This window comes from Gossypium raimondii, chromosome 13 (genome assembly GCF_025698545.1).
Source record: "Gossypium raimondii isolate GPD5lz chromosome 13, ASM2569854v1, whole genome shotgun sequence".
Classification (NCBI taxonomy): Eukaryota; Viridiplantae; Streptophyta; class Magnoliopsida; order Malvales; family Malvaceae; genus Gossypium; species Gossypium raimondii.
Window position 1 is genome coordinate 55,103,607 of NC_068577.1, and position 23,624 is coordinate 55,127,230.

General features: G+C 31.4%; 2 protein-coding genes across 2 annotated transcripts; one reads left to right on the forward strand and one right to left on the reverse strand.

The window, feature by feature from the left end:
• The first annotated feature begins 11,457 nt into the window (after nt 1–11,457).
• On the forward strand, nt 11,458–15,230 carry LOC105783661 (DNA repair protein recA homolog 3, mitochondrial). The gene is made up of 8 exons (XM_012609242.2): nt 11,458–11,758; nt 11,894–11,951; nt 12,265–12,482; nt 12,591–12,678; nt 13,004–13,176; nt 13,422–13,568; nt 13,928–14,059; nt 14,504–15,230. Exons 1-8 carry the CDS (start codon nt 11,702–11,704, stop codon nt 14,888–14,890), a joined length of 1,260 nt encoding a protein of 419 aa, XP_012464696.1. The 5' UTR covers nt 11,458–11,701; the 3' UTR covers nt 14,891–15,230.
• A 3,137-nt stretch (nt 15,231–18,367) lies between these two features.
• On the reverse strand, nt 18,368–22,089 carry LOC105784429 (cytokinin dehydrogenase 3). The gene is made up of 5 exons (XM_012610313.2): nt 21,374–22,089; nt 20,565–20,692; nt 19,998–20,273; nt 19,629–19,897; nt 18,368–18,842 (listed from the first exon to the last, which is right to left on the reverse strand). Exons 1-5 carry the CDS (start codon nt 21,984–21,986, stop codon nt 18,548–18,550), a joined length of 1,581 nt encoding a protein of 526 aa, XP_012465767.1. The 5' UTR covers nt 21,987–22,089; the 3' UTR covers nt 18,368–18,547.
• Nucleotides 22,090–23,624: the final 1,535 nt, after the last annotated feature.

Below are 23,624 nucleotides of genomic sequence, written 5' to 3' on the forward strand. Positions count from 1 at the left end.
TTTTGCTCACTCAAGTTCAAAAAGTTACAAATGGTTACTAAACTATATGAAAGTTTTTATTCATGTCATTGGGTTGTTAAATTTTTCTTTTTAAAAGTTCGGCTAGTGAGCTCTAAGCAACTATTCGAAGATTGATACAATGAACTAGAACCCATCGACGAGTAGGAGAACAAATATTAGATCCAATTCGATCCAATAGTTTGCTTGGAGATCGGAGAAGAAAGATGTTTGGATTTTGATTTGCATATTCATGACGTTCAAAGTTGTTTCATAAAAAAAATTGAATAGTTAAAGAGAAGGGGAATGAGATCTTATAGTTGGTGCAAGTGGTGTCAATAAGTAAGGCCATATAACAGTGATTTTAATAGCCTAGGGACTTAAATAAAAACTTTCAAATAATTCAATGATCATTTTGTAACTTTTTGAAGTTAAGTGACCAAAACATAAATTTATTAATAGTTTAGTGACATTGGGTATAGTTTACCTAATAATTTTCTATGTAGGAAACATCACATCTAGAAACAACAGAATCTAACTTAATGAATTAAACAAGGCTTAAATGAAAAATTAGCCCCTACACTATATCATTTTTCTCATTTAGATCCTTAAACTTTTTTATAGCGGTATCTAAACTTTAATTCCGCTACTATTTTTGGTCCAACAATTAATCCCGTTAAAAAAATTATTTTATTAAATTATATTGTGACACATGGTAATAATTTAATAAAATTCAATTAATTTTCCTTTTTCTTTCTTATCTCTCCTCTTTCCACAGTTTTTTCTTTCTTTCTTTAATCTTCTTCTTCCTCCTCCTCCTCCTCCTCCTCCCTTCTCTCGCTCTTTAGAAGATCTCAGCGTTTTGCTGGAAACACGGTAAGGTCTGCTTTGCATGCATCTTTCATCCTTCTATTTTACATACCATTGAAATGACATTCAACAATTGGAATATAATGGCGGATGTTTTCAACTTGGAGGTCTGCCATTTCATTTGGAAATTTATTCTTTACTTGGTTTTATATATTATTAACTTAAATATCAAGAAGTTCATGGGTCGAGTCGAGTTAGATTCGGGTCGAGTCTAAATATGATATTAATAAATTTTATGTTTGCACAAGCTCGACCTGACCCGAAATATAGATCTAAAATTTTGCATATAACTCTCATATTTACAAAAGATTAATTTATGCTTATTTTAGACCCGTTCATATTATTTTTATTTTTTATATTATTTTAATTTAATACTTAATAATTTAATATATGTTTTATTTATTGAATTTTTTTATATAGTTATTTTAACATTATTTTAATATTTACATTAAAGTAGTATTATATATCTAGTATAGATATATTTTTTTTAGTGTGTTATAAATTATATAAAATATTATATAAAAATTAAAAATAGATCAGGCCAGACTCAAGCCTTAAATGTTAAAACTTAATTCCGACTCATATTTAAAATGACCCTAATTTTTTTGCCAAAGCCCATTTTTGAGGTCTAATATTTTTTATTCAAACCCTCCTAAATTTCAGATGGACCTTCATATCTTGACGGATAGCCTCATTTTGAATAGGTATAGAAATGCTTTGGTGAATTAAATATTAGAATACACTTTTCTTAAAAAATTGTCACAAATAAAGTCCCGTTTTATGTTTGGTTTACTCTCATCTTAAAAGGCATGGGTCACTCAACTTTTCTTTGTTAGCCTTACCTGCCTCCAATCCGAGCAACATTGGGAAAGTTACAAAGATGTTTTTGGTTACAGTTGTGAAGTTGAATCTGCAAAAATTAGGGATTGTAGCAATAGGTTCTCTTCATGGACCGATACTTGATTGACAGGAAGATTACCATAAGTTAATGTTGATATCAATGTAGTACTGGTATGTGTCGAAACCATTTTTAAATTTGAAAAAAAAAAGACTGACTAAAAAAAATAAAATGGGAGGCGCCACCGACCTTTATTGAATGTGTGATCAGATCACCTTGAAAACGATTTTAGGTCTACGAATTTTGAGAAAATAGGTTTGGGAGTCGATTACGTACGAGGAAGGGTTAGCACCCTCGTAACGCCCAAAATTGGTACCGAATTGATTGTTTAATGTCTTAGTGTCGAGAATTTAGAAAGATTTTAAAATACGATCCTTGGAAAAGAAAATCTGAATAAAATAAATTGGATGATGAGACTCACTTATTTCAAAGAAATAAATTGACACACTCAGTAAGTTAGAGTGCAACATTTAAATCCTCGAAATTAAGTTTATCTTTTGACTTTTAAAATCTATGCATTTGAGAAGGATATCTGATTATTTGGGTCAAATGAGAAAATCAAAACCCAGTAAGTTAGGGTTCGATTTCACAAAATTCCTAAATATCGAATATTGCCTTTATTTTCGTTTGTTCGAAAAATTCTCGTCTTGAGAAAACAGCACGTCACATCCAATTCATTATGACACAACGTATCAAATTCCCGAGAATGAGCTTTTTATTTATATTTTAATTTAAAAGGATATTCGGTTTCTTAGATCCCGAGGAAGATTTGAATCCAGTAAGTTAGGACACAATCCTTTCGAGGATCCCAAATTCCGAGTGTCGCGTTATTTTGAAAGACTTTTGTATAAAATGATTTTGGTATTTAAACGATATGCAACTTTTGAATGAAATAAAAGACGAGTGAATGATGACGTACAACATAAAGGATGGTTCGTAAATACCATCAAATAATCAATAGACAAATACAAACAAGCATAGCAACAATAATCTCAATCATACATTGTACCAATATCAATATCAACATAAAAAATTAATGAATTAATAGTCAATTTTAAAAGATATACTAAAGTAAAAAAAAGTATACGTAAAAAATTTTAAGAGATGAACAACATAGATATATAAGTACGAAATATATTCAAAATAGAATAAAAATAGACACTTCATGGTGATATTTAGATAAACTTTAAAATAAATTTTAAAAAATAAATCAACATACATTAAATAATATACATATATTAGTTTAAGTAAATGATGCATGTGAAAGGAAAAATTTAATAATAATATAAATGATAATATATGCGCATAATAATATATATAAAGTTGAAATAAGCCAATGTATATTAAAGTAGGGTTTTAATAAAAATAAATAATATGTACGTATAAATAAATAAAAGATATAACATAAAATCAGTACTATATTATATATACATGTATATAATCAAAATAGTTTAATGTAAATTGTATATATGTATAAAATGATATATATCGTATATAAATGTTAACACTTAAAATGATATTATATAGTAAAATAATGTATAGACAAAAATGTAAATAAATATATAAACTAATTAATGAACTTATTTAAAAAGCAAATAACAAAAGTATTAAATTAAACTAAGAAAAAATGAAAATAAAGTAAAACAAGGGGGGGTCGAATGCAATTAAAATAAAATTAAAGAACCACAAATAGAATTAAAATAAATAAAAAAAAGGGACAAAAGTGAAACGCGTGAATAATGCGAGGGATCAAAACGGGAAATAATCTCAACACCTCGAAACGCTGCGCTAAGAGAAGGACTAAAGTGAACAGAATCCAAAACACATTGGGTAAAATTAACAAATAAAGAAAATAGAATTAGAAATATGAGCTAAAACAGAGGGACCAGTGGCGTAAATAGGCCATCAAACAAAATGCGCGGATCCTTCCCTCAGGTCGGGTCACCGCGCGGATCTATGCTTGTAAACGACACCATTTTGAAGCCATGGCCTTAGCTCCAAACGACGCCGTTTCCTTCACGGTTTAAAACACAAAACCCTAAGCCATCAAATATGCTCCCAATCAAAAAGAAAACCTAAAGGAAAAAAAATAAAAATAAACTCTCTGCGCCGCTCCCTGAAAAATCAATCAAAATGGGATCCCCGAACCTTTGCTCCAGCCCCGACTGCGACAAAGAGGACTCAATCGCGAGGTAATTCCTTCGCCACTTAACTTTATATTGTTATTCTTCGAATCATGAACAAAACGAAGAACATAGAACTAAAAAAACAAAAACGAAAAGCGAAAGGAAAAACTCGAAATCCCTTTTTGAATTCTCTCTGAATATTTTTCTTTTTCTTCTATTCAATATCTCTTCGTAAAAAAAGAAGGGATCGAGTACATCCATGGGGGTTTTTATAACCCGAAAATAAAATAAAAAAGAATACAACTTTCTTTTTTTCTTTCTGTTTTTTCTTTTTTCTGCTTTTCTCTTGTTTGTTTGTTTGTTGCGCAGGTACGGTCGTACGAGGGTGGACGTGGCACGTACGGATGTGCGTGGGCGTGCGCATACGGAGGCTCGCGTGAGTGCTGCTACGTGCGTGGGGAGTGGCTCGGAGCGTACGGGGGCTGGTCACACGTGGAAGGCTTGGCTGCGGCGCATGAATCTTCTAGGGTTTTCTATTACTGATTTTCGTTTTAGGTTGCGTTATGATTGGGCTAGGGGTATTGGGCTTGGGTTTAGTTACTAGGCTGTGTTGATTTTGGGTTTGTAAAAACTGGACATTAATAGTGGACTTTTGATTAATTTATTTATTTATTTGGTTTTTATATTTGTATCGGGCCGGGCAAATTAGGCCTATTACAGTATGTATCGATATGGGCATGTTTCAGTGTACTGTTTTGGGTTTATCGATGTTTTTAAATATTTTTCATATATATATGGTTATAGTCTCGTTTTTAATTTTTTGATAAATTATATAAAGGTTTAAATATTTATATATATAGTGTAATGTTTTAGTTTCTCAATAATTATATATTATTTTCATAAAAATATAAAAATATAAAAATATATTATATATACATGCAAATATATTCTCAATTACATCCATATAAATATATTTATATGTAAATATAAGTTTTAAAATTATTAATTAAATTCATCCTTAAAAAGAACTATTAAATAGATTCAATAATTTAATTTAATGGCTTTTAAAATTATAATTATAGAAAAATTAATGTGGTTAAGATTAAAAATTTTAAAAGTTAGTTTAAAATATCTAAATTTGTACTAACCGATACAAGTCAGTATTGACTAAAACACATCAAAATAGTCGAAACTCATCGAAATTTTGACTGAAGCGATACATAAACTACTTGGTAACGGTTTAGGACCGGAACGTTACGTATCGATTGGTATGACTAGTACTGGTACGGGACTACTACCATGGTTGATACTGTGATACTACTATGAGGAGGATGTGGTGGTTGTCACGGAAGCTGGTTCACTCAGTCGAGGCAGAGAGTCGAAAGTAACAAGTAAAGAAGAGGAGAGTATAGAGATTAAGTGCTGAAGGCAAGTTGGCAGGGTATAGGCTTAATATCTCTGAAGATTCAATCCTTTATTCATTGTTCATGGAGATATTTATAAGAAAGAGGTCCTATGCAATGCAACATTAACATGTTGAACTTGCTATTTAATTATCATTATGAAGCGCATGCGGTGGATGCCTTTAATGAAACAAGGATATTAGTGATAGAACAAATCCAGTTATTCGTTCTAACTTAATGGTATAGAGTAGTTGAGCCACGTGAGGTTTGGTGACCAACAACATCACGTTCTAAAGGGAAGCTTGGGCTTAGAGTAGCGGATGGTCCTCACTTGTTCAGATGGTTTGGGTGGAAGGCAGGCCTTAGGGGATGACCTTTCGATTTGCCTTTGGTGGGTTTTGTAACAGCTTGTTTTCAGTGAAATCGGAACAATGGTTTCGGGACCACAAATCTGAGTCAGAAAGAAAATTTATTTTAATATTATTGCATGGACTGCATTATGATAGGAAAAACGTATGAAAATTTCGATAAGAAAATTTTACCGATTTCATGTTTAATTGTTAGAAATGACCAAATTGCATAAAATGCAAATGTTGAATTCTAGTAGCTAGAAGGATTAAATAACTATGGAATTCAAAACTTGAGGTCCTTATATGGCAATTAGATCATTAAATGTAGTTAGTAGATAAGAATGCTTAGTCATAAATGGAAAATTAAATAAAGAAAAGGATGAAATTGGAAAGAAAAGATGAAATTGGAAAGAAAAAATGATAGGATGATAAATAATAAAATAAAAGAAAATATCATTTTATCATCATCTTCCCAATTTACTTTTATGGAAACCCTAGCTAAGAGAAAGTAAGTTCAAGCAAGTTGTTTTGACTCAATTAGCTATGAATTCTTGTTCCGCTTTTAGTAATTTTATATTTCGATATCGTATTAACTTAATCTAGTTAATTTGGGGATCAATTTTCAAAGTTATCAAAGTATTAAATTTTTGCCATGGATGAGTATGTTGAAATTTTAAAATTTATGGTAGAAAATGAAAGGTTGTTGATAGATAAACAACTTTTGTAAATGAAATTTTCATGAAATTGTGATTGAGGGACTAAATTGAAAAGATGGAAAATTTCTGATTTTTTTGAAATACATTGATTGTTATTGTTATATGAAAAATTCGGCTAAGCTTGGAATAAGGATTAAATTGCATGAATTTCATTTTCCAAGCCTAGGGACGAAATCGTCATTTATTAAAAGTATAGGGGCAAAATAGTAATTTTGCTTAGGATGTGAATTGGATGAAATTGAATGTGAATTGTATTAAAATGATTTAAATTTACTCATATAGATCCGTATAGATCTAGTTTGGAATTGGATCGAGGAAAATAAAAAGTATCGGATTAGTAGTCTACGAACACGAACAATTATCGAGGTAAGTTTGTGTAACTAAATTGTGTATATTTATATGTATGAATTAAATATTGTATATGTGAATGTTGAATTGTGTAATTGTTATGTTTATGAAATTAATCATAAATTCGAAAATGCCCGATAAGTATGAAATCCCGTTTGAATAGATGAAATTTGATGGATACAAGATTTCCTGTATTGGTTGTGGTCTTGCATATGTTGCGAACACACCATAACTCTTATGAGTATCCTATTATAAGCCCTCTTGAGCTTCTTGTTCCATGGTTCCTGCGAGCATCCCGGTCAGTATTCATCCTGCATATGTTGCGGATATACCAAAGCTCTTTGTAAGCGTCCTGTTATATGATCGGTATGGATCTTGCATATAATGCGAACATGCCGCAGCTATTTATGAACGTCCTGATATAGGCTATTTGTGAGTTTCCTGATATGGCTCGCTTGAACTTCCTATTATATGGCTATCCGGAGCTATCTGATAATAACTCTTCGGAGTTACCGTTACTTGTTAAGCTCAATGAGCTTCATGTTTTAAACTCTTATGAGTTTCCTGTTTTAGCCCGGATAAGCTTCTTGTTACATGGCTCACATGAGCTTCCTGTTAAGGCTCGAGAGAGTTCTTCCTGATTATGTGCCCTAATGGGTACCCCTGAATATAAGTTGACGGACTACAGTCTTGTACACTTTAAGTGTACTACATGTGTATCCATCGATATTTCAAATAAATTCAACGAGAAAAGTTCTGACATGGACTAAACCAAATTTGAGATGATTTGTTATGATATGTATATGTTATTTAGAAACTTGAAATGATAAATACATGTATGTGGAAATGAGACATTGATGAGCTCATCTATATTCCTTGGTATTAATATGAATTATGTAACTAACATGTTTGATGAAGATGTTTGTGTGTTTAGGTTATTGATTTCATTAAATTGGATGTATTGTCTATGTTATTTTAAAAGAACATAAATGATAAGTTAAATTTTGTTATACAAACTTACTAAGTATTTAAATGCTTACTCTGTTTTCTTTCCTCTGTTTTATAGTACTCGGAAGCTCGTGAAGGTTGGAACTTAGTCGGAGACACATCACACTATCCCTCGGATTTCTCGGTATATAAAGCAAATTAATTTTTGGTATAATGGCATGTATAGGCTAAGTTAAGCCAAATGATGAAATGTTTTGGTTGTAATTAGCCATTTGAAATGGCTAGTGGTGGTATGTTTAATATAGGTATGCATAAAATTTGGTTTTGGCTTGACTTGAGGGTTTTGAATTGGCTTGTGAATGTGCTTGGATGTTGTTGTAGGTGGAAAACAAATTGGGTGAGAAATAAGGCTTGGAAATGACCTTATTTTATCCACATGGACAGAGACACGGGCATGTGTGTCACACGGTCTAGCACATGGCCGTATGACTTGGCCGTGTGACCCTTGCACCTAATTTTTGAAAATTAAATTATCCACATAACCTAGCACACGGGCATGTGGCTGACCGTGTGACCCAAGTCAGAGAGTTACACGGGTATGGACACGGGCTGGGACACGATCGTGTGCCTCACATCGAATGCCCACACGGCCTGGGACATGGGCATGTCATTTGGCTGTGTGAGCCATACGGGCGTGCGTCCCCTATACTTAAGAATTTTTTTTTGAGATTTTGCGAAAAATTCTCTGAGTACCCGATTTAGTCCCGACTTGTTTCAAATGCATAAATTGGGCTTAGAAGGTCTATTTAAGGGACAATATGATTAAATATGATTGGTTTCTGATATGAATAGTAGTTGACATGAATTAATTGTATTTGTTTTGTAAACTCCGGTAATGCTCCTTAACCCTGTTTCGGTGACGGATATGGGTTAGGGGTGTTATAGGTTTGCTACTCAGGAAGCCTTTCAGCTAACCACGTGTCTTTAATCGGATGGGGGTATAACAATATAATGTACTTCTTATACTTCCAAAAGACTTATATGCAACACGATTCAAAAATTTTGTCGGTCCACCTACCAAAAGCTAATCCTTCCAAAAGTAATAAGGACAGCCAACCACCCATACATTTAATCATAAGATCCAACAACAAAATCAAAACCATTAAGTATAGAAGCATCTATTGTAGAAATTTACAATATTATAGAACGTTGGAGACAAATGACACATTCTAAGGGGACATGTCTCGTTAAAATTCTACCGAAAAAACAAAAATAGGCAACAAATACATAGAAGTATGAAAGTAAACTGTACATTTCATTAAATTTGAATATTGTACAAAGAAGGGAAATTACAAACAAGAATACAAAGAAGTAAGTTTTACGAGACTTATTCTATGACAGTTCCCTTCCTCTTATCATGAGAGGCATTAAAATCCGCAACATTGTCACTGGAGGAGTTAAAAGCACCTTCACTAGAAGTATCATTCGTAGTCGTATCCCCGAAAGGCCCTACTTGAGCTACAACATCCTCAATATGGATAAAGGGATTCCAATGAGAACACCCCCATAATATATTAGCCTCCTGAAACATTCTTGAAATTTCTCCCATTCAGGATTGTGAGGATAGTATATGCCAAAACCATGACAATGACCCTTCTGGATTATGCCAAAATAGGGTTGGAAGTTCATGTCGACAAGGTTTAACAGTCCAAAAGCTACTTGCATGATAGTAATTACCTATTGTACAACAGTAATAGGGACAGCTGCTTCAACTATATCCACGAGCTTCCTAGTCTTCACTCGTTTTGTGTAGGGTTCCCTTTAGTACCGATCAAAAGGTCCCATCACTTCAAGACAGATTGGTTCATAAACGGAAGATGCAAAATAACTCCAAAGAAATAAAACCCAAAGAATACATAGAGTTATATCTTAAAACACACTGGTTCGAAAGACAAACAATGGCCAATGATTGGTTACCACATGTTTGGAAAATTTGTTGTTCATTATTATAACGATTCTCTGTAAACATTGTTATCAAAGTACATTATAACAAAAGAAAACAACATAACAATGTGTCTCGAGAAAGGGCACCTTATAACCCTATCTCGACTTGATGAAGGGAATATTATTATACCCCAATTTGAATAAAGACACGTGGTAAGCAAGAGGGCCTTTTGAGCAATAAACCCAGTAGAGACCAGTCGAAAGGTTATCCCAAAGCCTCGCCTTCTGTCTAAACCATTTGGACAAATGAGGACCATTCGTTGCTCCAAGCCCAAGCTTTTGTTATGGACATAATGTTGTTGGTCACCAAACTTTACGTGGGTTCAACTGCTCTATACCATCAAGTCATAATGAATGGCAGGATCTGTCCCATCATAAATATCCTTATCCCATCGAATACATCCACCACATGCGTTCCGTAATGATGATTAAATGGCAAGTTCAGCATATTAACGTCACATTACACATAACTTCTTACGTATAAATACCTTCAGGAATGATAAAGAAAGGATCAACTCTCCAGATATATCAAGCCTATCCCCTACCAATTTGCCTTCAACACATAATCTCTATACACTCCTTATTCTTTACTCTTTGTTACCTCTGGCTCTCCACCCCAATTGGGTGAACTAGCCTTTATGACAACCACCACATATTCCTGCTTATTGTATCACAGTATCAACAATTAGCTTAGAGTAAGATTCACTTTGAATGAAAACTCTAGTTCATTAGTCTAGACATAGATTTAATTGATGCTAAAAAACATAGCATTAGAGAATAAGTTTAATGCTAGAGAGAGAGGGGGAGGAGGAGGAGGATAAATATGAAAGAAAAACGTGGGAAGAGGAAAGAGAATGAAGAAAAAAAAGAATATTAAAAAATTGCCACTTGTCCTAATATTATTGGTAGAGGAATTTTTTTAACAAAAAGTAGTAACAAAGTCAAAGTTTAGTATCACTTTTGACACACACAAAAAAAAGAGAGCTTAGGTTTCTAAAGGGAAAAACGTTATAATTTAGGGGCCAATTTTTCATTTAAACCATTTGACAATTACAGTTTGGTGAGAACTGAAATTTTAAAATTAAAAAAGTATATGAGCTAAATTTGATCAAATTAAAGTATAAGAGACTAATAGTAGAATATAACATTCATACTATTTACAAAATTAAATAAAATATATTATAAATTTTTACAAAATAAAAATATCTAATTTAAATATATAAAACATATTAAAAATGTTATCAATTATCATAAATTTTTATATTCTTCATGTTCATTTAATGGTCTATATTTGGGGTTCGTGGTTGCTCCTCTTGACAAAGTCGTCTCCAAAGTTTGAACTTAGGTCCTCCCATAAAAATATTTTTTTAAACCATAATTAAAATATATAAATTAAAATTTACTTTGATAAATTTTAAAACAAAAAACGTAAATTTGGTATTACAAATATTTTAATGAAAAACTCAACTCATTCCTCCTATCATGATTCACTTTTAATTATTTTAGTGTGATAAATTAATCCATACATTATCAAAAAATATTAGTAATTGTTTTTATTTTTTATACAAAATTTTAAAAAATATATACAGAAAATAAATTTTAAATTTAATCTACCATAATCTTTAATATTTTAACTTTATCATTTAAAAAAATTATTTAATATTTATATTTATTTACTTATATAAATTTTATCCACATCAAATGTGATATTAATCTAGTTACAATAAAATAAAATAAGATTTAGATAGATAAAATTTGGATTATTTTGCTATGTAGAGGCCATTTTAACCGCACTAAAAAGAGAGGGAAGCAAAACCCAACCCCAAAACCCTAACTTCCACACTTCACATTTCACAGAGCAGAGTGTCTCTTTGTTTCTCTGCTCTCATTTCTTCTTCCTTTTAAACCCCAAATGGAAACAAAAAGACCCCAAACCTTTTTTAATCCATGGAATAACATTTAAGATCAATTAATTTGTTCTTCAATCCCCTTCCTTCAAAACCCTTTTTTTTTTTGCTAATTTGTTCTTCCCGTGCTTGATATGGCGAGGTTTCTTCGAAATATTTCTCATTTGAAACATTCTTTCCATGCTCCTCAGGTTTTAATGCTTACCATTTTGTTTATTTTCTTCGATAAGATCACACCCCTATTGTTTTTTTTTTTTTTTCATGTTGAAAGTATCTGATTGTATTTCACTGTGTTCATGGAACTTCTAATCTGTTCTTTTTTTCAGATATGTAGAGGAGGGGTATTAGGGTCATATTCACAGCTATGTAACTTTTCTTCTAAAGGTATTGAAACTTTCATTTCAAGCTTTTGATTAGAATGTTGATACCCAAATTAATGTTGCATGTGACTGTAGAAGAGTTCTTTTTTTCGTGGCATTTTTTATTAACTTAATTCATGTTTGAATGCTGTGATGATATTTAATTGAAAGAAGTCAAGTTTACCATAGAGTATGGTGGTTAATTCAGGGTCCTTTCTGTAAAAAAAATAGAAAGTTTGATCTAAATGATGGAGCTCTTTAGTTATTTTGCTTGAGTTGACTTTATTTTGAGTTAAAAAATAAATATGGTGCTTACTTAATGCATGTATGCTTTGAAGGTAGGAGGAAATCCAAGTCAGATGGAAGTGATTCCGGTGAGGAGAATATGTCGAAGAAAGATTTAGCTCTAAAGCAAGCCCTGGATCAGATTACTAGTTCTTTTGGAAAAGGATCTATTATGTGGCTTGGTCGTTCTGAGTCTCCTCGAAATGTTCCGGTAGTTTCCACCGGTTCTTTTGCTTTGGACGTAGCACTTGGTATCGGTGGCCTTCCGAAGGTACCCCACAATTCTTGTTTTGTTTATTCCCCCTTTTCCTGCTGCTAAGTGATAGCTGCCTATGATGTTTATTAGTTCCTTAAACTCCACTTTAATGGAATATTACAGGGCCGTGTCGTGGAGATATATGGACCAGAGGCTTCTGGGAAAACAACACTCGCACTACATGTAATTGCTGAAGCACAGAAACAAGGAGGTCATTTAATGTAGTTTAACTTCGCACTGTCTGATTTATGATTTATTACGACAAACTTCTCATTCATATGAGATCCATTGTTCACAAACAAGTCTCTTATGCTTTGATGATTAAAACGGATAGTAGGAAGCTATAGCTAGACCTCATGTTACTTTCCAGTATCATAATGTGAGTTTTGTATGGAGCGATTTGACATTCTTATATTTATAAGGTGATTACATTTTGAGGGTGGAGGGGTTTTTGTTGTGACTACTGTTCTGTTGAGGTTGTTGCCGTTATCTTTGTGCTGGATGCTTACATGTTTCTATAATTTTATAATATGCAGGTTATTGTGTTTTTGTTGATGCTGAGCATGCTCTTGATCCAGCTCTAGCTGAGACAATTGGAGTAAACACTGAGAATTTACTTCTTTCGCAACCAGATTGTGGAGAACAAGCTCTTAGTCTTGTAGACACCCTTATACGGAGTGGATCTGTTGATGTTGTTGTTGTTGACAGTGTAAGTTGTTTTCGGATTTATTTCTTTTTTCATTATGGAGTCTGGTCTAATAAATACTGCTGTTAGATGGTAGAACATGCTGTGAGGAGGATTTTTTGAATTAATTGTTTTTTTTTTTGGTGCCAAATCAATTGGAATAGTCATTATTGAAGGGTTGAATTCTATAGTTTTTTTCTATGTTATATTCCGATTTTCTCATATTGATTTGGAAGTGAGTCCTGAAAATAATTTTGTTTTCATCCCAGGTAGCTGCTCTAGTGCCTAAAGGCGAGCTTGATGGTGAGATGGGTGATGCTCATATGGCAATGCAAGCTAGACTGATGAGCCAGGCTCTTCGTAAATTGAGTCATTCCCTATCATTGTCACAAACTATATTGATTTTTATAAATCAGGTATAAGATTTATATCCTGAGTATGCCCTTGATAAGTTTTGTTGATAAACTTGATATTAGCACGATAGTTCTCTAAAGCTTCAATTTGTTAAAATGCGCAATTTTTTTGCTTTGAGGTGGTTTAATCAAAGATTAAGATTATACTCCATGTCATTGACATTGAGAGTTTTGCCCATTGGCAAACTTTTTGCTCCGTCTTTTAAAGCTTCTAGTCAGATTGATAGAATATTCCTAGCTGAACTGTTGCCCCCAATTCTGGTCTGGTGCGGAGTTCTTGCAAGATTCTAGGTTTGCAGTACCAAATGAATCATGGAAATTTCATGCTTTTATATAAGACATTAACTATTTACTTTTATCAGGTGAGGTCAAAACTTTCAACTTTTGGATTTGGCGGGCCAACCGAAGTTACTTGCGGTGGTAATGCCTTAAAGTTCTACGCTTCAGTTCGTCTAAATATTCGGAGAACCGGGCTTGTCAAGAAAGGAGAAGAGGTGCCAAGCTATATCCTTTCTTTCCTTGCATGAATTGATTTTGGATGTAGCAGTTTAAGAAAGTCTCTGATCATATAATTCACCTAAAATTTTCTTAGGTGCAGTGATTCGATTATTTTCCTTTATCTTGGTTGAATCTCTGTTGAGCAACTCACTAAAATTTCCTTTCAATGTTCTTACATTCCCAAGAAAGTTAAACATGCAGTTATATTGTTTTGCTCAATCTACAGGCCGGCTAATAAAATTTTGAAGGGCTTAAATTCTTTAATCAATCTTCACTATTTACTGCCTTGCATATCCAGTTTTGAGTGCAAAAGACTCGTCATGAAGATTAGGGAATTATAAATGATCCAAATCTCGATAATTCTCTTCTTTGACAGTCGAACAAATTTGCTATATTTTTCCTTGTATCATAGTGTTTATTGATGTTTCTATGATCTCTAGACTATTGGAAGTCAAGTTCTCGTGAAGGTTGTGAAGAACAAGCACGCTCCGCCGTTTAAGAATGCTGAATTCGAGCTTGAGTTTGGAAAGGGAATCTGCCGGGAAGGGGAGATCATAAATTTGGCTACGAAACACAAATTTGTTACAAAGGCTGGCTCATTCTACACTTTCAATGACCAGAAAATCCATGGCAAGGAAGCCTTCAAAAACTTTTTGGTTCAAAACGAAAGTGCACGGGAAGAACTCGCTACGAAACTTAGAGAAAAGCTACTTGAAGTCGAGAACGAAAAGGAACGACAGGGTGATATCTCTGATGGGGATGCATCAGAAGAAATAATTTCAACTGATACTACTGATGAAGAAGCTGTTACTGCCATTGAAGCTTAAGTATGCATGTGACTCGGAACGAAACCCCCTTTGTTCCCCTTACAGGTTCATTCCTTTGCTGATTGAATTTTTCAGTGGACGATGACTGAAGGATTTGAAGGTTCTTCGATTCACAGCAAACATTCAACCTTTTGCCATACAAATAGACAGCATTGTAAGGTAAAGTGTATTAAGTTGTATTTGTTTTGTACATGTATGGTTTGAATGTTTTTGTGGTTCAATAGGCTGAAGAATTACTTGATCTTCATTGAAATCTTCAACTTCTCTACTGTCATATGTCCAGCCCCATTCAACATGTTATTGAGGCCAAATACATGTTATATATAGTAGTATTTATTTATATACTGTGGTAACTTAGTCTCTCTGGAGTTTGAATGTTAGAATCTGCCATCGTCCTCCTACTTCCTCTATACCAAAAAGAAAAAAATAGGGCTTATTTGGATAAAATAAAGTAAATGGTTCATTTTAATTAGTTTTTAATATTTTAGTCAGGATGTTAGGAATATATATAAAAGAGAACAAATATTGATATTCAAAATTGAAATTATTGAATACTTTCTTTTTAAACAAAATTGTGTGAAAATTAAGTTTTGTTGTTTATGTTACTTAGGCATTGCTTAGTGGGAAGAAAATTAGAAAGACGGAAAATATGAAAGTGCAATTGGTTTTAGATACACCGTTCATGGGTTGAGTTATTTGTTCATGCTTGAAGGTCTGTTTGAAATTTGAAAGGATTCATGGGTTGAGTTATTTTTTTAAGCTTGAAGGTTTGTCTGAAATTTGAAAGGGTGTGGACAAAAATATTAGATTTGAAAATTGACTTGGACAAAGAAATTTGGTCCATTTAAAATATGGTCTAGGTTTGAACATACAAGGTCTGCTGACTTATTTTAAGTTTATAATATTTTATATTATGTAACTTAGAATATATTAATAAAATAAATTTATATTAAATATATAATATTACTCTAATATAAATATTAAAATAATATTAAGATGGCTATATAAAAAATTTTAATAAATAAAAAATGTGTAAAATTATTAAATATTAAAATAAGATAAAATAAAATAAATATTTATTAGAAAATTTAAAAATAACATGGGCGGCGTAAAATGAACTTGTGTTAATTTTTTGCTAATATGAATGAGTTTGGGCAAAATTTTAAGCCCAAATTTTGGTCTGAGTCGAGTTTGAGCAAGCATAAAGTATGTTAGTTTATTTAATTTTTATTATTAAAACGATAAGCACTAACTAAAAACAGTTAGAGTTAGTGTGGAACTGATTTAATTGATTAACAATATTAAAGATTAAGAACCCATGTGTAGGCCTGATTATCAAGAGTGTTTACTGCCTCAAGTGTGACCTGGATTCAAGTCATGTTTATTGTTTGGACTTTATTCTGTTATTTTAATTAAAAAAAAAAAGAAACAAGCTTTTTTTATATTAATTAATGAGAAAGTGTAAAAAGAATAAGGGGGAGGGAGCAGCCATGTTTCCTGGTTTTGAGTTCATTTTGAAAGAATAAAGATTTTTTTTCTTTAAAAAATATGGGGTATGGGTTGTTCTGATTAATGATTGAATTTAATATTAATATGTTTTTTTTATTTTACCAGTGAATTAATCAACAAATTAAAAAAATCAATTCATGAAGTTAAAAAAAAATATTATAATGTATCAAACACAAGCTCTTAAATTAATATTGTATTTTTTAATTAAGTAATGAGAAATTTAGAAAGCCCTAAAAGCCAATTCACAAATTTTCTAATCCTAGCAGCCATGATAAAGGGGTAATGTTGTTAATTGATGTGCCTTGAATATTGGAGGCAATCTTGTCTTGCCTACCATGTACACCAATCATATATACCCTTTTATTTTTTTTTCATTTTGGTCCTTATTGGACATGTTAATTTTTTAAGCATTTGATCCCATTCTTTTTTGCTTAGTGTAGTATGAACTGATTTGTGATTCTTTCTTTCCTTTTTTTTCTTTTCAATTATAATATTCTTTCATTTTTGGTGAGGATTGGATAAGATTTACATATTTTCTGGATAATATTCTTTTTTTTTTTTTGCCCTTTTTTTAATTTGATTGGCATCAGCATTGTTATCAATACAGGAGAATATGAGTTCGAGTATGCTGAAGCGTATTATCCTCCTTTTTATGGGTTGAGGAGGGACTATGGGTAATTTTAAGCATTGTATTGTGTAAAATGAGCAGATATAATCAAAACCTATAATAATATTATTCAAAAAATAGCATCAATTGACTTAGAACATTACTTTCAACAAGTGATTTAATAATAAAAGCGTATATAAGTATAATTTTTAAAAAAATTAAAATAAATAAATAAATAAATGAAATACATGAAAATTTTTGATTTCACACCGCTATTATTGTATTAAAGAATAATCCTACCAACCTTATCATTTCAAATGTAGGTATAGTGACCATTTTCAATTAAGATCCACAATCATCCAATAAACTTATTCTAATTAAACATTGAAAAGGTTTAAGAATATGGATTATTATACTTCATACCAAGAGGGCCATTAGATCCACATAAACCCAACCAAACTAATTAATAAAATGGTGAGAAAAACCCTAGAAAAAAGAATAATTATGTTTTAAAATAAGGGATTGTTATATATATCTTGTGTAGCGAGCCTCGCGGATCTTATAGTATACCCATAGAGAGTTAATTACGTGTCCTTCAATGGACCAACTACATTGCGAACTTGGGGTTCACGAACCTCAACTTAACAAATTTTAAAAAGGGACAACTCTGCTAAAACTATATGAGAGCCACGTGGAGGTCCAGAGAATTTGATTGTTAGTCACCCTAAAATGTCTCATATTAGAATGTAATATCACCGTCATTGCCAAAGGTATTCAAGTTTGTCCCCACTATAAAAGGGCATGCAAATAGTTCATACACACTCACACTCATGTAGACACTCCTTCCTATATCCAAAGTCTCTAAAAAGTTAAAACCCTTCCCAGCCTTTGCTTCATTCTCCCCTATTTTACTACCATCTTCCTCCCCTTGTTGACCTCACTGGTTACTAGGGATAAATATTAAAATTATATATGAACTTTCGTTTAATGTACAATATTATACATGAATTTTAATTTTGTGCAATTTTATACATAAAATTTTAATTCGATTCAATTTTAACAAACCGCTAATAACATTATCAAAATAACATTATTTCACGTTTATATATTACACGCATGAATGATTATATCAATCCAATATGAAAATAAACTATTATATTTATATTTTTAAAAGGTGTAAATTGAATCAAAATCAAATTTTTATGTGTACGTATGAATTACAATCAAAGTTTCATGTGTATAATTACACCAAATCAAATTCATGTTTTAAATTACATATTAAATCAAATTTCATATATAATTTTGTTAAGCGAAGAGTGGATAATTTCTTAAATACAAGTAAAAATTGAAAAAAATACAAATAAAAATAACATTCTATGTAATTTTTTTAATAATTTTCATTACATGGGTAAAATTTTCTTGAAAAAAACCCTTAAAGAATACATGGAAAAAAGTTACCCTAACAAACCATGAAAAGATTAGACATAGTAATTATTTTTTCCTCCTAATTAATAACCCTAAAAATACCCAAAAAATAGGAATTAATTATTATTGAAAATTCTCTGGCCTGGTGACAATAACATTCTTGGATCAAATTGATATTTTCTGTGTTGAAAAACCTTCCATTTTGAGCCAAAATGATGAACCCATTCTTCTTTAGTACTGTAATGAGGAAGGTATTGCTTAACCAAAATTCCAGTTTTATTACAAAACCTCATTATGTCTTTATTTTGGTCTTCAAAAGCTTCCCAGGTATCAAATCCACTTGAATGTAAAAAACCCACTGTGTAGAATATTTCTTCATCTGGTATTACAGCTGACATCCTATCATCCCACCTGCCATTAATTCAAACATTCAATTGTTCATTATTTTATGCTTTATATATAAAATTCATGATGATCAAGTTTTTGGTTAAAAAAATATTATTTACTCAAATTATTAGTCATCGTATCAATTAAGTCTTTCTGATAGTTTAATTGTCAATTTTAGTATTAAACGACCGTTCATATTTTACATGGAGAATATTTAAAATACATGAATTAAATTGTAAATAAGTGTATACTTACATTATGAATAAATTAGATTTAATGGGTTAAATTAATGAAATAATTTTCCTAAACTTTATTGGCATTACATTTTCTTTAATATATTAGATCTAAATTGCCAATACCGTAGGTACACACATAGGGGTGAAAGAAGAGTAGGGCCTTGGCATCCTAAAATAGAAAAATTACGTTTTAAACCCTTTAAAATTTATAAAATTATAGATTAATGCATGAAAAATTGTAATTTGGCTTCTAAAAAGATGAAATTTTGATTTAATCTTAAAAACTATCAAAGTATAATCTAATACAATGGTGAAATTGCATTTTTAGATTTCGTAAAAAAATATTATAACTTAATAATTTTGACCCCTCCACAAAAAAAAAACTCTGGCTTCGCCTCTGTACACACGACTAACACAAACAACATTTAATGCTTAAATTGAAAACTAAGCTAACAAAAGTACTTGATTGATATGATACCAATACTTTGAACTCCTCAATCAGATGTGGGCCAATTTAAAATATAGGTGATAGTTCGTGACATTTAATCAAAATAGCCCAAAAAGAAATACTTACTTTTGTCTGTTCATAGGATAAACGAGGACAGGTCCTGTAGTAATATTCCGTTCAAGAACAATGCCTCTAAAAACACCATTGTTGAAATCCGATATCTGAGATTTAGGTATAAAAAGATTCAACCATGGATGTGGAACATCCCATAATCCTTGTGATTTAAGCTTCAGTTCCCCACTTCGAACCCTATTCAAAAACTCTTCATACCCAACATCTTTTCCAAACATAAATCCAGGCATGTAATTCAAACCTTGCAGAACCTGTTTCATCCCCTGCAATAAAAAAAAAAAAAAACCCATACAAAATCAATAATGATATGCACTAATTATAATTTTACGACACCAACAAATTCGACCACTATTTTTAGTTTACCTTGTCGACTGTGTGTTTTGTTCGATCATCGTAATGCTTAACGATTTCAAGACAGTATATGATTCCATGTTTGGTTATCAATGAGATTATTTTGGGATGATCTTTATGTGGAAAAAAAGACGATCTCCAGTTATCTGGTGAGCCTTGATCCATAAGCAATGAACCTTCTAAATAATCCAATGCACTTTTATCTTTTCTTCCATTTTTCGAGATTAAAAGCTCTTGATCTTTGGTGAATGATGAAAAATCATCGTACAGTAGTCGAACCCATTTTACCTGTTTAAAAATAATTAAATAAACGAATTATTTAAGTCCGCAATCTTAATAAACAGGATAATTTGTAACAATATTTATGATAAAAAGTACCATGAAAATTCTCGTATTAAAAGTTTAATTGCTTTTTATCTCTTCTATATTAAAGAGTAAATTAGTCATTTCTATTAAAATTTTCAATCTTTTATCTTCTCGTACTAGCATGCAAAGACCCATTTTTTATCTCATATAAATTTTAATAGAAAGAGAATAATTTATTTGTTAATTGAGCTAGTTAAAAAACTTAATATTTACCCCTTTCGGTGCTGGTTGAAGTGGAATTCTTGCTCTGGTTATTATTCCAAATTGTCCTAAACCTCCAAGAACAGCATAAAAAAGCTCTGAATTCATCCTCGGCGAGCATGTCAAAAAATCGGCTTTCCCTGAATTTAAAAATAAAATTTGCTCGTAAATAACTGCATGCATGCATGATGCAACCAACATATATATAATATTATATAAATGATGATGATGATGATGATGATGGTGATGATGTTCACCGTTTGAACTTTTGTCCTATGGGGTTTCCTAGTGGGGACCCTAGAACGAATACATTTATAGAAAAATATTTTAGTAGGTTGGCATGAAATGGACTGCCATTTAAAATTAAATGTATATACATATGATGAACCATCAGGCACCAGCTAAGAAATGGATAAAAATACATAGAAATATTTATATCAAAGAGTTAAATAGTATTTTATCTTTTTATTTAAAATTTTATAAATTAAGTTGATTGTTTTCATTAAAATTTCATTTAATTATCTTGTTAAAATTTACGTGATTAAGAATAACCAAACAATTGACATGTTATATGTACCTCATTTTGATGTATAGGAATCAATTTTTAACCATAAAATGAATGAGATTTTTGACAAAAGGATAAATTTATTTTTTTATCTAACGTACATGGATTAATGAGTAAAATGCAGTAAGATTTTATGGTAATTTTACCCAAAGAAATGCTGGAAAATAAGTTTGTTGTTGGAATCTTTGTGAACAGGACAAAAGAATATTGAACCGAACTCGTGATTAAAAATGAAAAAGAATACGAAATCATATACCTGTTATAACATCCATTTCAAGAACATTACTGATCTGAGGACCATAACGAAAAGTTTGTCCACTGATTCCAGCATTGGAGAGCGTTCCGCCGACGGTTAAGTACAAATAATCGGTCCAAGAAACGGGTGCAACTCCGTATTCCAATGTCGCATTCAACACGTCGATCCAAAGCTGTTCGCCGCCGACATCGGCGTAAAGCCTGTCGATCGAGACCCGGATTCCGGTTCCGTTCCGACGATTGTTCGCCATCGATCTCATGTCCACCACGACCCCGTTTTCCGCCATCGCTTGACCCCTGACAGAATGACCGTGCCCTTTGGCTGCTATACCAAAAGGAACTGAACTGGAGTAGCTGAATTTTATGAGCGCAGCAATGTCTTGCGGTGCTGAAGGGTGAAGAACTGCTTCGGGTTCGGCTTTTACGATCCCGCCGAAGTCTCGAGAGGCTGATTCGATGGCGGAAGGGTCGACGGAGAGCTTGGTTGCAAGATCAACGGCTCTGATATCCTTGTGATGGACATCTAACGGCTTTGATATCTTCATGATGGACATCACACGGGTTATAATGAATATAGCTGTGAAATAAGCTGGAAATTGAAAACTCATCACCATTGTTTCTTTCTTTTTTTCTTTTTGAATTAAAGAGAAATGAAAATTAATGGAAAAACAATGTAAGCAAAAAGGGAAAGAAAAAAGAAGCTATTTCTTAGCTTATTTTTCTATGAGCTGTTCAAAGGGAGAAGATGGTTATATATAGTGCATAGGAAAATTTGCATGGAAATGATAGAAGGTTAGAGCAGAAGGAAACGGCGTCGTTTGCTATCTGTATTGTATTTTTGTATTGTTAATCAGTATCTAGTGCTAGTCAAAATTATATTTATAAAACATTACGTAATTAATATTTTTTCTTAAATTGATTAAGAATAATGTCGTAATTTTTTTATACAAAAACAAAATCAAATGATTTTTAATTCACAATTTGAGAATCTATATAAACACATACAATTATGATTGATTATAAATAATATATCGAAATAATTATAACTACTCAAATTATTATAAGTCGATTGAGTCTTAGCTCGACCGGTATCGGTATTGTTGTGAGTACAGGAAGATATGGGTTCGAGTGCGATGAAACGTATTATACTCCTATTTAAGGATTATGGAGGAGTTACGAGTAGTCTTAGATATTATAAAAAAAAAAGAGAGAGAGTAAAATTACAGTTTCAACCCTTTAAAAGATGTAGAAGAAATTCTTCAATTAGTAAAAAACTTCTGAAGTCCCTCACGCTTTGTGTATTTTATTACTATGATTAGTATTATTTTTAATTATCATCAAAGATTCCTCTGGCTATAGCTATAGCCAGTTAACCACCCACCCACATGGATTTTTCTTTCTTGTGGGGGACCCATAGCCGAGTTATTTTACACCGTCCGATCATGATCTTATGGTCAAAATTAGTCAATATTGGGTCAATTTGGCTTCAGATTCGATAAATTATATTGTTTAAAATATATTATATTATTATTATTTTATACTCTTGCTATTTTAGGATGCAAGTTTGGTCAAAATTAGGTAATCATCAAAAGAATATTTAATTGCTTTTTATTTTTAGGTTTTGAGGAATTTTATGAACTAAGGCAATTTTTTTTTAAAAATTTCTTTTTGTTGTGATTGGATTAGAAAATTTCCAACTTTCAATGCCAAATATACGAGGTGGAATCATTGAGATACAAAATTTAACCTATCAAATTATTTAATTTTATTTTTATTTTTATATTAAATGTAAAAAAATTTGTATAAATCATGCCAAAACATTTTCATTTGAATCATCCCACATAATCGATTTTTTAATTGATGAAATAAATAATTGTACAACTTAATTATTACATGTAATGTGTGATATATAATTAAATTTTCTTTAAAAACTTGATTAAATTTCCAAAAAAGTTTTCTTTAAGAAAACACTAATGTTTTAAAGCTAAATTAAAAATTTATGCTACTAATTATCAAACTCTTTTGAATTAATTAATGAAGTTTCAAACTTTCAAAAATACTTTGGAGAACAAAATTAATTAAGTTTAATTATAGGATCTAATACTTATCATATATATAGACATTATTATCTAGGAATATTAAAAAAAAAGCAATTTGCATGCAACAATAAAATATAACTAGAGGACAAGTATCATGCCATGCACAAGGACGAAAATTATATGCTGTACTTTTATTGGTAAAAGTATCATGAA